Genomic DNA, 12592 nt, shown 5'->3' with positions numbered 1-12592 from the left:
AATTGCATTTTGAAGGCTTTAAAAGTCTTTAATCTTTAAAATTATTGAACATTTTTATTTGGAACTTGTCTTATTTTTAAACCTAAATCTAAAATTATTAAACATTTTCAAGCTAATTTTGAAAATAATAGTTTAATTTTTTTTTAATCTCAACCGTTTTAAAAACCTATAAGCCTTTATAAAATGTTCACTACAATAAATAATCCAAGAGCGCATAAAAGCAAAAAAGATTGTATCTTAACCTCTAACTCAGAATAATAGATACCCATCTGAAAACGATTGGAATCATTATAGAAAGTAGGATGGCGCCAATTATTCGAAACTCGGACTAAGTAAATTGTGGGTAACTCATTGAGTTTCTTTAAGTTTTAGTAGAAAAAATTATCCAGTACTTTTAAGTTTCTTGCAATATGAGAATGCTGAATTTTTAAATAAGTTTGTTTTGAAATTCTTGAAAGTTTCTAGTTTTAAATATTTAAAATATTCAATTTTTAATGTTTAAAATAATTTAGTTTGTCTATGATTATCTTAAAATCTTTGAATTTTTAAGTTTTGAAATTTTTAATTGTATAGTATTAGACTGTTCAGAAGGATTTATGTAATTAAAAAGTTGCATGCTTTAACAATAATTTACAGAAATGAACTTGTAGATTTAAATATACAAAAAACTGTTACAGATTCAACTATTTTTAAATTGAAACATTAAAAATTGTGTCATTTACAGGTAAAATAGTTCAAAATCGGACTGAATACATGCGGGATTATTGCAAAAACTATTTTTCCTTGCTTAAACACAGATATTTTTTTATATTCTCTCCTTCCAGATATATTCTGATTTATGGCCACATATTTCTATGATTTTGGTCAAGTTTTGTATTCTATAGTCTAATCAAACTCACATGTAACAGTATGGATGTTTTTCCACATTTTAGCATATCAAAGAATAAGAGTTTAATTTTGAATTTACAAAATATTTGAAACTGAGTTTAAAATGCTAAAACTAAAAAAATAATAAGTTTACAATTAAGCAGCTTAAGAGCTCGAATTTTAAAATGTTATTTTTTAAGTCTGAATTTTTACTTATCTAGATCAAATCGAAACAAGATAACAAATTTATATTTTTCATACTTCAATTTCGCATGACATAATTTTAAAATAAACAAAGTGACAGGCTGGTTTTAATGTTAATTATCATTAAAACATTGAAAGTTTTCTGAACGCTGAGCATTTTGTATATATAATTATATATTTAAAATGCTCAGTGTTCAGAAAACTTCCAATTTGAAAGGTTTAATTTGCAATTTTGTCTTAAATACATTAAATAAAAAAGATTCAGCTTTAAAAACTTAAACTTTGAGTTTTATTAACTGATTTACATTTTTTTCAACAAGGAAACGATTCCAAATTTTTTCTTCGATTTTAGTGGCTACCTTGCGAATAATAAAAAAAGTTGGCTGTACGTCAATCATTAGTGGTAGAAGTTAAGTGATACTCTAAGGGTTATAGAAAATAAAATCACACAAGTTTTTTTAGTATGAGATGAATTTATGTGTTAATAATGACAATGAATTAAAAATTGAGACCTCTTTCTGATAAAAAAAAATTTATCTCAAATAGTATTTTTTAATTGTTTAAAATTCAATTAATAACAGCCTGGCATTTTTTAAATAATAAAATAATATTCAAATTGCTTTTCTGAACTTTCATGTCTTAAAGTATTCGTTTGCTTTTTTAATCTCAACCTATTTTACAACCTATAACTATTTATAAAATGTTAACTGCAATAAATAATCCAAGATAAATAAAAAATAACAATTTTGCTTCTTTCACTAGTGTAAAATCCACTTTTTTAAATTTTATCATGTAACTGATTTTATATTTTCAATATATCATACTATTAACAGATTTTTATCGTGGCTGCTTTTAATGTTTTAATTATAATTAAAACATTTAAATTTTTCAGAACACTGAGCATTTTCAATACAAAATTATATATTACCACTTTGAAGGGTTTAATTTGCACTTTAGTCTTAAATACTTTAAATAAAAATTGTTCAGCTTTAAAAACCTTGAGATTTATTGACTGCTGTACATTTTTTTCAACAATGAAATGATTCCAAATTTTTTTCTCGATTTTACTGGCTTCCTTTCGAATAATAAAAGAAGTTGTTTGTACGTGAATCATTAGTGGTAGAAGTGAAGTGCTACTCTAAGTCCAAGTGTTATAGAAAATAACATCACCAAAATTGGTGTAAATTTACTGTTTAATTTAGAAAGTTGAATTAACAAAAAGTTTTTTTTGTTATGAGATGAATTTATGTGTTAATAATGACAATGACTTAAAAATTGAGATCTCTGTCTGATAAAAAAATCTTTTATCTCTAATAGTATTTTTAATTATTTAAATTTATTCAATCAATAACAGCCTGGCATTTTTTAAATAATAAAATAATATTTCAATCGCTTTTCAGAAGTTTAACGTTTTGAAAATATTCGTTTGCTTTTTTTTTAAATCTTAACCGATTTAAAAACCTACAACTATTTATAAAATGTTAACTAATATAAAATCAAGTTTTTTATTTTCATCGTGTATCTGATTTTATATTTTCAACATAAAATACTATTAGTACATTTTTTTTCGTAGCACCACTTTCATCTGGTAAGAGTTATTTACAAAATGTGTATTTACTTTGTGTCATAATATACACTGTTTCAAATTTATATTATTCCAAAAAAGTAAATAACTGTCTGTAAATAATTCCTGCTAGACAAAAATGCTGATATCACGTGGTAAATTCCAAGTGTCCGAATGCAAACAATTGGGAATGCAAAATGCTCAATCATTGTCAATCGTTTTGGGACAATTAAGAAACGCGATTCGGAACGATTGAGATATTAGTTCTATCGTTTCTCATTAATCTTAATTTATTATTTCTAGAAGCTACCATAAAACAAGATTATTATGACTCCAACTTTAAATTATACAGTTCAGAAATTTCTAAAAATAATAATTTGAGAGGCACGATTCAATTTTCCATGCTAAACTGTTTTTTATTTTTTCACAGATTAATGTGGTAAGGGGTTGAAAAATTTGAAAAATACCTCGAAAATATTTAGTTTTCAAATTAGGGTAATTTCGGATATTTATATTATTGGATTCAAGGAATTTTGAATATTCAAGGTCTTCAGTATATTTACGGAATTTTGACAATTTCATGAATTTCAGAAAATTCAATGAATTTAGAGAATTCAAATATTTCAGGGAATTCAGAGAAGTTCATTGATTCCAGGGAATTCTGAATATTCAACGAATTTCATGGATTTCAGAGCGTTTGGGGAATTCAGAAAAATCAAGCATTTTACAATTCAATGATTTCAGAGATTTTATGGATTTCAGATAAGATAGGAATTTAGAGTTTAAGTAATTAAGAGATTTTCAGGAATTCAGAGAATGTCAGGAATTTAGGATATTCAAGGATTTCAGTGAATTTCAAGCATTCCAGAGCGTTTAATGAATTCAGAATAGTCCAGGAATTCAGAGATTTTCAAGAATTTAAAGTATTTAAGCTAAGGGTATTAGGGAATTTAGAACATTTCATTGATTTAAGAGAATTGGCGGAATTAAAAGATTTACAGGAATTCCGAGAATTTCATGGATTTAAGAGAATTTAAGAATTCAGAGAATACAAAGAATTTTGGAAATTTAGGATATCCAAGAATCTCTGGGATTTCAGAGCTTTTAAGATAATCATGGAATGCTGAAAATTCCAAGGAATTCGCAGAATTTACTATATTCAAGCAATTATGAAAATTCCGAATATTCAAATAATTCAGGATAATCAAGAATTTCAGGGAATTCTTAATTAAAAATTGTTTACTTTCAGAAGATTCCAATTTGAGGTAACTTCATGCTGAAAGTTTCAAGCTGAAACCTGATAAACAAGATATATTTTTTAATTTCCATATTTAAATTTACAGCATTGCAATTTGCTGCGAACAGAAAAAAAGTTCATGCTGAGAAAACTTTCCTATTATTATTATGAGTATTAATAATAATAATTAATGTTTAAATTTACAGAAGAATTTCGCGGGCTTCTGCCGTCAGAGTTTTCTACATTTCTAATCTTACCCCTTCTCGCGACTTTTCAGATTAGATTAGCCGGCTTGAAATACACAGAGTAGTTTATCGGGGTTTCAGTTAAAGAAACAGTTACCTAGTTTTAAATCTCCTTTTCTTTTTAAAAAATACTGAAGGAAAAGTGTAAAAATGGAGGGTCTAAAACCAAATAGACCAACGCGATGTACATGGAAAGCAAATTCTGCTGAAATGCCACATCCAAAACGCAATATGTAAGTAAATATAGCCACAGCATGTTAGATACAAGTGTATTGGTGTTTCTGTTTTTTTTTTTCTTTCGCTGTGGACAATAATTATAATTCCAAATTCAATTTTCGTACTTAATCGCTTATTTTATTTTTAAAAAAATCTGTAAAAAACTCTTCCATCAAAGTCGATTAAACACAACTCTGATTGTAAACTTTGAATCCGACATTTTGGTAAATGCTAAAAGCTAATTCACAGTGTTCTCGTTAATAACTACAGTATTTTGCAATAGGGCGAGTACAAAAAATGTTTGGAAATCGAAAATGAAACTATGTGGAAAAGTAGCGTATTAGGATCCTAAAAACCTAGGATTATAATTTTTACTCGAACGATGATCTCCTTGATTTTACCAAAATTATTTGTTGAAAATAGGAGTCCACAAAACATTAATAATCTTTTATGGGACCGCAAACAAAAATATCTATTTTCGGGTGTCGTTTACGGCTTCCAGAGGTGTAAAAAATTTTACATCCATAAAAATATCAAAATTATGAAAATAGGAATTTTTCCAAACATATTTTGCTTAAGCACAAAACCAAGACGTCTATCAATCAAATCCAAATTAATCATAGTTTTTCAGTATCCTAATCTGCTACTTTTCTACATAGTTCCATTCTCGATGTACAAAATTTTGTTTTTCCGACCCAACCTATTTCAAAAAAATAAAGTTATGCATTTTAGGAGATATTTTAAAGATAAATTCTAAAATAGACTATTACAATTTTACATTTCAAGGTGTTCTATTAAATTCAATTGATTTCCACTTCCAACATTTTTTCTACGGGGAAAATTCTCTACAATTCTGTTTTATTTGTTAGAGTTTTATTAAAAACTAGTTCGTCATTTGACAGTTATTTAAAAAAAATTATCACGAAAAAATTCTAGAGAACCTTGTTAGGAACAAAGTAATCCATGGATAATGAAGATTGAAACAATATTAAGTACACAGAATTAATAAAATGTTTCAAAAATTAAAAATTTAACTGTTTTTGAAAAACTAAGAGAAAACCTACATTTATTTTATTGATCAATATTTCTACTTTAGTTAATTTTATTTCAGTCAAATGGATCAAAATAAAATATTGCCAAATATTTTGGAAGCGATTGGTCAAACTCCGATGGTGCGTCTCAACAAAATTCCAAAATTACACGGCGTAAAATGCGAATTATGTAAATATAGACCACGAATTAATTATATTATAGATTTGAATTAGTATATTTAATTTTTCAGGAAAAGTTCAAATATTCTTATATCTTCAAACTAGACCATTTTTACGCAATTTAAAGGAAAACAAAACATTTCTTTTTATACAAAATAAAGTTTAAAAATTAATTCTTTTCAAGAATAATTTCTATATCTTAATTTTTGTAAATACAGGGTGGCCGTTTTAATTAAAGAACAAAATTCCCGGTTGTTTCCCGGTTTGTAAAAATTGCCACAGATAATGAAATTAAAAAATTCGAACATTAAAACTTCTTTTCGAACTGAGCACTTTTCAAATTAGAAACCAAATTATTTTTATTTTAATAATTTAAAAATCAATAATATTCCAATTGTTATTTATAGATCAAAATTTTTTCTTTAAAATATTTTTAAAATCTCTTTTAAAATTATTTTTACAAAATAAAAAATGATTAAAAATTTTCCCAGGAATATCAAGAAATTTCTTTTGTTATTTTAAAACATTTCAAATTCCTTTAAAGGGTTAACATTTTTATTAAAAATCCTTTAAAAATGTACATTTTGTTTAAGATGTTTTAAAATTTTGAATTATGTTTTAAATTAATTCCAAACTTTTAAATGCATCTTAAAATAATTGTAATTTATACTTTTTTTTTTATCCTGCAAAATAAAAAAATCTAAAATCTTCTAAATTTCTTCTAAATGTTTTATTCGAAATCTTCAAAAATTTAAATTTTGTTTTGAATTATTTGAAATAATATTAAGTTTTTAATTAATTTTGAATATTTTCAAAACTTCTAAAAATCCTTTCAACTCACTCGATTTTTTTCTGAAACAATAAGTGTTAATTTTTTCTGTACATAAAAATGCGACTATTTTAATTACAAATTAATCTTTTTTAATATAAAAATTAAAACTGTAATTTATCTTTTTCTTGATTAAAAAATTCAAATTGAATAGGTTAAAAATGGAATATTTTAGACAGATACGATATTTGAATATAATTTTAAATTTGATAAAGGCGTTTAGTTATAATATTAATATATTAATTTGAAGTCATTTATAAATTGAAAATAGTTTATAAATGGATTTAGACTCATATTGTAAAATGAATTTGTGCTTAAATTTTCATACTTAAGGTACAGTTCAATTTTTAAAACCATTAAATAATTTATGTTTACGGTTGATAAAATAAAGAAATGTTTTATCAAAATTTGCTTGTTTTGAATGCTTTTAATTGCTACTTGTTTAATTTATTGGACAGATTTTTTTTCTAAAAATTAATCAAACTTCCGGTCAAAAAATAAATTCACTGTCATTTCCCGATTTTTCTTGGTCTCGATAAATTCCTGGTAATTTCCCGGTTTCCCTGTTTAACGGCCACCCTGAAATAAAAAGTATGGTTAACAAATTTTGGAAAATGTCAGTGAATGTTTTTACTTCACAACTGTTTGGTTGAAAATTAAATTTGTTCTTGAAAATTCATATTTTATGGTTGAAAATGCAATTGCTCAGCCGAAATTTTTTCTTTTTTTTAATTCATATTTTTGCGTTGATCTTCTCGGTTGGAAATTTAACTGATTGGTAACAAATATATGTATTTTGTTGAAAACTTCTTTTTTGGGTTAAAAACAAATATTTCTAGCTTAACATTCAAATATATGACTGAAAATTAACCTTTTTGTTGAAACTTTATATTCTCGGGTTGAAAATTCAACTTTTTTGTATGGAAAATTCGTCTTTTTGTCTTGACAATCCAATAGTTTTGCAGAAAATTCATTTTATTGTATTGAAAATTAATTTATTTTTAATAAAATTTTAATTTCCATTTTTTTACATTGAGATTTTTAGTTTAAAAGTTTAACTACTTGGTTTAAAATGTGTATGATTTGTTCGTCTTGGTTGGAAATTCTAAATTTGCTATTAATTTTTTTTCATTTACTGAAAAATCTTTTATTGTTAAGGATTCAAGTTTTTTTTTAATTCGTCTTTTTGGTTTAATACAACTGTTTTTAGTTTAAAATGAAAATCATTCCCTGCTTGAAATATCAAGTATTAATTTTTTTGCAGTAAATTCATCTATTTTTACCACAACTACTTTCTTAATTCATAAGAAATAGAAAAATTTGGCCAAGCCCCAAATCGTCTGCGTTACTTTTAGAAGGCCCCTAAATAAATTCACAACAAAAACTTAAGTTGGCAAAAATTACGTTCGATAGGGGGTTGTGGGGTCAAAATTGACGGACCCTAAGAAAAGAGGGTACGTATTTTAAAAATATGTATATAAAAAAATAAGGTCTGATTATTAGGGGACTTGAATTTGTCAAGGAAATTAAATTAAATGTACTTGATGTACCTGATGTAAACTTTGTTATTTTGTTTCTCAAATCTCGAGGGGGGGGGGGGCAATCACCCCCTCGTAGGAAATTGAACATTTTGGACGGAAATCCTATAAATATAATTTTTCATTAGTTTTTGGAAATTCCAGTGGTGAAATGCGAATTCATGAATCCAGGAGGTTCGCTGAAAGATAGAATAGCATATCGAATGATTGAAGAAGCTGAAGAAAAAGGCTTATTAAAACCAGGTGCCACGATTATTGAACCTACGAGTGGAAATACAGGAATTGGATTAGCACTGGCAGCTGCTGTAAAAGGTTATAAGTGCATTATTTTTATGACTGAAAGAATGTCAATTGAAAAACAGTGCCTCATTCAGGCTCTCGGCAGCGAAGTCGTAAGAATTCCAAATACTGCCCTCTGGGATGGACCAGATGGAATTTTTTCAGCATCTCAAAAGCTGCGAGAAAAAATCCCCAACAGTGTCATTCTTGATCAAGTATGTTATGAATATTGAACTAAAGTGCCCTATAACAGTAGTGCAATTTCTTTAGCAAGCTTTTTAGTTACATTTGTGCTTAAACTATTTTTTAGTATGCTTTGGAAAATCTTTTAAGCAATTCAGCATTATCTACGTATAAAAATACATCAGAAAAAGTTTTAAGAAGATCAAAGTTTGAAAAGAAAATGTTCATATTTAAATAAAAATTGTTGTTCAGTAGATAGATTTTGATTTCTTGTTCTCATCAATTTTTTTCTAGCATTCTTTTCAGAACAGCATTCTGAGTTGTTTAAAGAATTTTCCTAAGTATTCTAGCATAAAATAATTTGAAAAACACAAAAATGTCGATTTGAAAAACGTACTTTTTGTGTTTTTGTTTCCTTGGACTTTTAAATTTGTTTCTAATATATTCTTATCAGTTAAAAGCACTTAAATGTTCAGAACGTTTTTAAATAGCACTTTAATAATGATTACAGAGTAAGAAAATAGAAAATATCTGTCTTTTGTCAAAAGTCATAACTTCGCCTTCGAAATTTAACTGCTCAATAGATAATTCATATATTCTTGACTATAAAATTTAGCGGTTTGGTTGAAATAGTTTTTTTATATTTCTTGACTGAAAAATCTTCTTTTTTTTTGTAAATTTATATATAGTTTGGTAGATTTTTCTTTATCAAATTTTTTGGATGAATACTTAACTATTTAATAGAAAATTCGTTTTTTATTGGATGAATTCAACTTTTCTTATTTAAAATTAAAATCTGTTTTATCTGAAATTCAACTAATTAGTTGAAAATTAAATTTGTTGATGAAAATTCAACTGTTTTGTAGACACTTCATCTTTCTGGTTAAAAATTCCTTTCTCACGTTGAAGATTCATCGTTTTTGTTGAAAATTAAACTTATTGGTATAAAATTGATACTTTTGTTTGAAAATTCAAGAGTTTGGATAAAAATTGAACAATTTAGTTGAAATTTAATCTAGTTTGTTTTTTATTTATTTTTTATTTGAAATTGATTTATCTTTCTGGTTTAGTTTCTCAACTGAATCGTTATCAATTTCTTCGCTGTCAAAGATATCCTTCAATTCTACCAAATTAGCAAATAAATCGTTTAAAAAATATTAAAAATTGGTATCACGGGGTTTTAAAATTTAAGAGAAAAAAGGACGAAAGAGGGATTAGGTAAAGAAGGAGATGGACTGTAATCCCTGTTATAATTTTTTTTTTCTAAACTTATCCAATGTTTTCATTAGAGAAATCCACCTATTTAATTTTTAATTTTTAGAACGTTATTTAAAAATAGACATTAATTTCATTAAGAGAACACTGATTTATGAGGATTAAATTCAAGGAAAATTTAATTAAAACTCCTAACTTTACAAATGAAAAAATAAAAAATAAAATAAAAAATAAAATAGAAAAATCTTCTAGTTCACAAATTGTGCAAATGCACTAGCTCCCTATGAACAGACAGCCAAAGAAATTTGGGAGCAGACCGAGGGAAAAATAGATTATTTTGTAGCTGGTTCTGGAACTGGAGGAACACTTACTGGAATTGGTCGAAGACTTCGGGAATTATCTCCTAATACTAAGATAATTGCAGTTGATCCAGAAGGTAGTATTGTCGCAGAACCTCCAGAATTAAACGAAACTACAGTCACAAGATGGCAAATGGAGGGTATTGGGTAAATAAGGTCCTTATTATTATAATTATTTGAATTAAAAATTGATAAAAACTGAAAATGGTAAATTTCCAGCTATGTTTTTACTCCTACGAGTCTGGATAAGAATGTGATAAACAAGTGGATAAAATCGAACGACTGTGACTCTTTTCGAACAGCTCGAAACCTGATTCAAGATGAGGGTTTACTCGTTGGAGGAAGTTCAGGAGCAGTTGTGTCTGCTGCTTTAAAATTAGCGAAAGATCTACCTGCAGATAAGCGAGTTGTGATTTTATTACCAGATGGAATTCGAAATTATATGACGAAATTCGTTTCGGATTATTGGATGGAGATGAATGGCTTTTTGGTGAGTTAGGAAAAGAAAATTACGTTCTTTATTTCAAGAGCGTACTATAGCAATTATTTTACTAATTTTAGTGAAATAATTTTATGTTTCAGCCATTTAATACATTTAAATATTTATGATTTAATCAATTTCCATATAACAATTTCTCAGTAATGATTAATCATTTAAGGGTACTGCAAAATTGACCTATTATTAAAATAAATAATATGTATAATGGTGTTTTGTAATCATTCTTCAATCTTTAATAATCAATAACTAACACCAAAGATGTTACAATAACACCTCAATTATTTGTTTGAAATCTTCAAAAATTCACATTTTGTTAAACAAATGTTGAAATCCTCACAAGTTTTACATTATTTTTTAATCTTTTCAGAACTTCTATATATCTCTTAAGTTTTTTTTTTAATTTAGCAATCTAAAAAATTGCTAAATTTTGCTTTAAGTAAGAAATAATTTTTGGAAATAATTGCAAATGTTTTGAAATCTTTATTAATTTTCTCTTAGAATTCATTTTTCAAAATAAAAAATCATATAAATATGAAATTCACAATTCGATTAAAATTGTTTTTTAATCTTATATTTAATTCTTTTTAACTTTCTTTTAAACAGTATTTAATAATAACTTTATATAAAGTAGACATTAATTTATAGTGTATTCTATCAAATTTTTTTAGACAGAAAAACATAATTCATTAAAATAAATATTTGAATAATTTTTAAGGTTATATCATTAACCTAGATATTTTACAGTATTTAGAGCTTCATGGTTTGAAATTAAAAAATATATTTTTTTATCTCTGAAGACACTGTTACCGTGGGATACAAAAGTCTTATCTTCAAATTTCCAGCATTTTAATTTAGTCATTTAAATCAGCTTAAAAGCTCATTGTTTGTTAGTATTTTTAATGAACTTACTTATTATAATTTAAAATTTAGGTAAATGTTCTTTATTTTCAGTAATAATAAATACCGAGTTTGGACGCACGAAATTAATTTTGTTAAAAAAAAATCATTTTTAATTTTGCCAGAAGTCTAAGAAAATTGGTGTATTCCCGGTTAATTATTGGTTTCACTTTAATTTCCGACTATATTCCGGTTTTACTGGTTTTCCCATTTAGTAGACACCCTGTGAAATTTTGCTTTCTCTGCGATTTTTCTCGTGTGTTTTAAATTTTCATCAAGAAATTTTGAATCATTTCTTTTTCAGAGTCCTCCAGAGCCAATAGAAAGTAACGAATGGTGGTGGAACCTGCCAGTTTCTAGTATTTTAATCAAATATCCTACTACTCTTTCCAAAAAATCAACTTGCAAAGAAGCAATGCATATGCTAAAGGAAAAACATTTCCGTCAACTTCCTATCACGAACGTAAAAGACGAGGTCGTAGGAATGGTAACTCTAAACGAGATTCTGAGTGACTTAATTTCTGGAAAATTGCAGACAAGCGACTGTGTTGAGAAAATCATGAAGGAGGAATTTCGAAAAATAGATTTACGAACACCCCTCGGTTTAATTTCTAGGATTCTTGAGAAAGAAAATTATGCGGTTGTGTTAGATGAAGAGAAAGAGAACCGATTCGTCGGAATTCTTACCCAAATAGATTTGATAGATTTCATCGACAATAGCAAAAGTACTTTTATAATTTCCTAATACAATTACTGCAATTATTTATTAATAAGAAATGTGATTTTTGTATGATTCAATTAAGAAAATGAAATAAAAATTCAGTCTAAATAATCTTATTTTTGTTCTTTCGAGAAGATTGCGGTGGCTGTTTTGATTTCTCGGCGGCGATTTGCTACCGCAAATTTTGATAAAATATATCCATTTCCCTTCATAAGTTCGAGTCAAAAACATTTTATTTTGTTGCATGATATAAAAAAGAATTTTTATATTATTTTTAATCTACAGGGCTGACAAAGATTAATGTACTTAAAAAAGTGATTAATTCAAGACAAAAAGTGAATGATTTAGACTATAAAGTGACTGATTCACGAAAATAGGAGAATCATAGGGAAATAAATACTTTTGAATAAAACTAATGTACATATCACATTGAATTAAATATATAAACATAATTTCCTAACCTTTCAACTAAAAATATTGCAATTTCAACCAAATAGATGAATTTTCTACTAAAACATAAATTGTCAA

General features: G+C 26.3%; 1 protein-coding gene across 1 annotated transcript; it reads left to right on the top strand.

Moving 5' to 3' along the window:
• Positions 1-4152: 4152 nt before the first annotated feature.
• Positions 4153-12175, top strand: LOC117180797 (cystathionine beta-synthase-like). The gene is made up of 6 exons (XM_033373306.1): positions 4153-4350; positions 5445-5554; positions 8056-8405; positions 9841-10094; positions 10167-10437; positions 11648-12175. Exons 1-6 carry the CDS (start codon positions 4268-4270, stop codon positions 12086-12088), a joined length of 1509 nt encoding a protein of 502 aa, XP_033229197.1. The 5' UTR covers positions 4153-4267; the 3' UTR covers positions 12089-12175.
• The last annotated feature ends 417 nt before the right edge of the window (positions 12176-12592 follow it).

Source organism: Belonocnema kinseyi, chromosome 9, assembly GCF_010883055.1.
Source record: "Belonocnema kinseyi isolate 2016_QV_RU_SX_M_011 chromosome 9, B_treatae_v1, whole genome shotgun sequence".
Taxonomy (NCBI): domain Eukaryota; kingdom Metazoa; phylum Arthropoda; class Insecta; order Hymenoptera; family Cynipidae; genus Belonocnema; species Belonocnema kinseyi.
Note: the sequence above shows the minus strand (reverse complement) of the source record. Positions and strands in the feature narration are given on the sequence as shown.

Excerpts from the sequence above, each read along its gene's own strand:
- LOC117180797 (XM_033373306.1), top strand. The coding sequence starts at position 4,268 with ATGGAGGGTCTAAAACCAAATAGACCAACGCGATGTACATGGAAAGCA. Across the intron at positions 10,095-10,166 it reads TGGCAAATGGAGGGTATTGG|CTATGTTTTTACTCCTACGA; the intron begins GTAAATAAGGTC and ends GTAAATTTCCAG. Across the intron at positions 10,438-11,647 it reads TGGAGATGAATGGCTTTTTG|AGTCCTCCAGAGCCAATAGA; the intron begins GTGAGTTAGGAA and ends TTTCTTTTTCAG.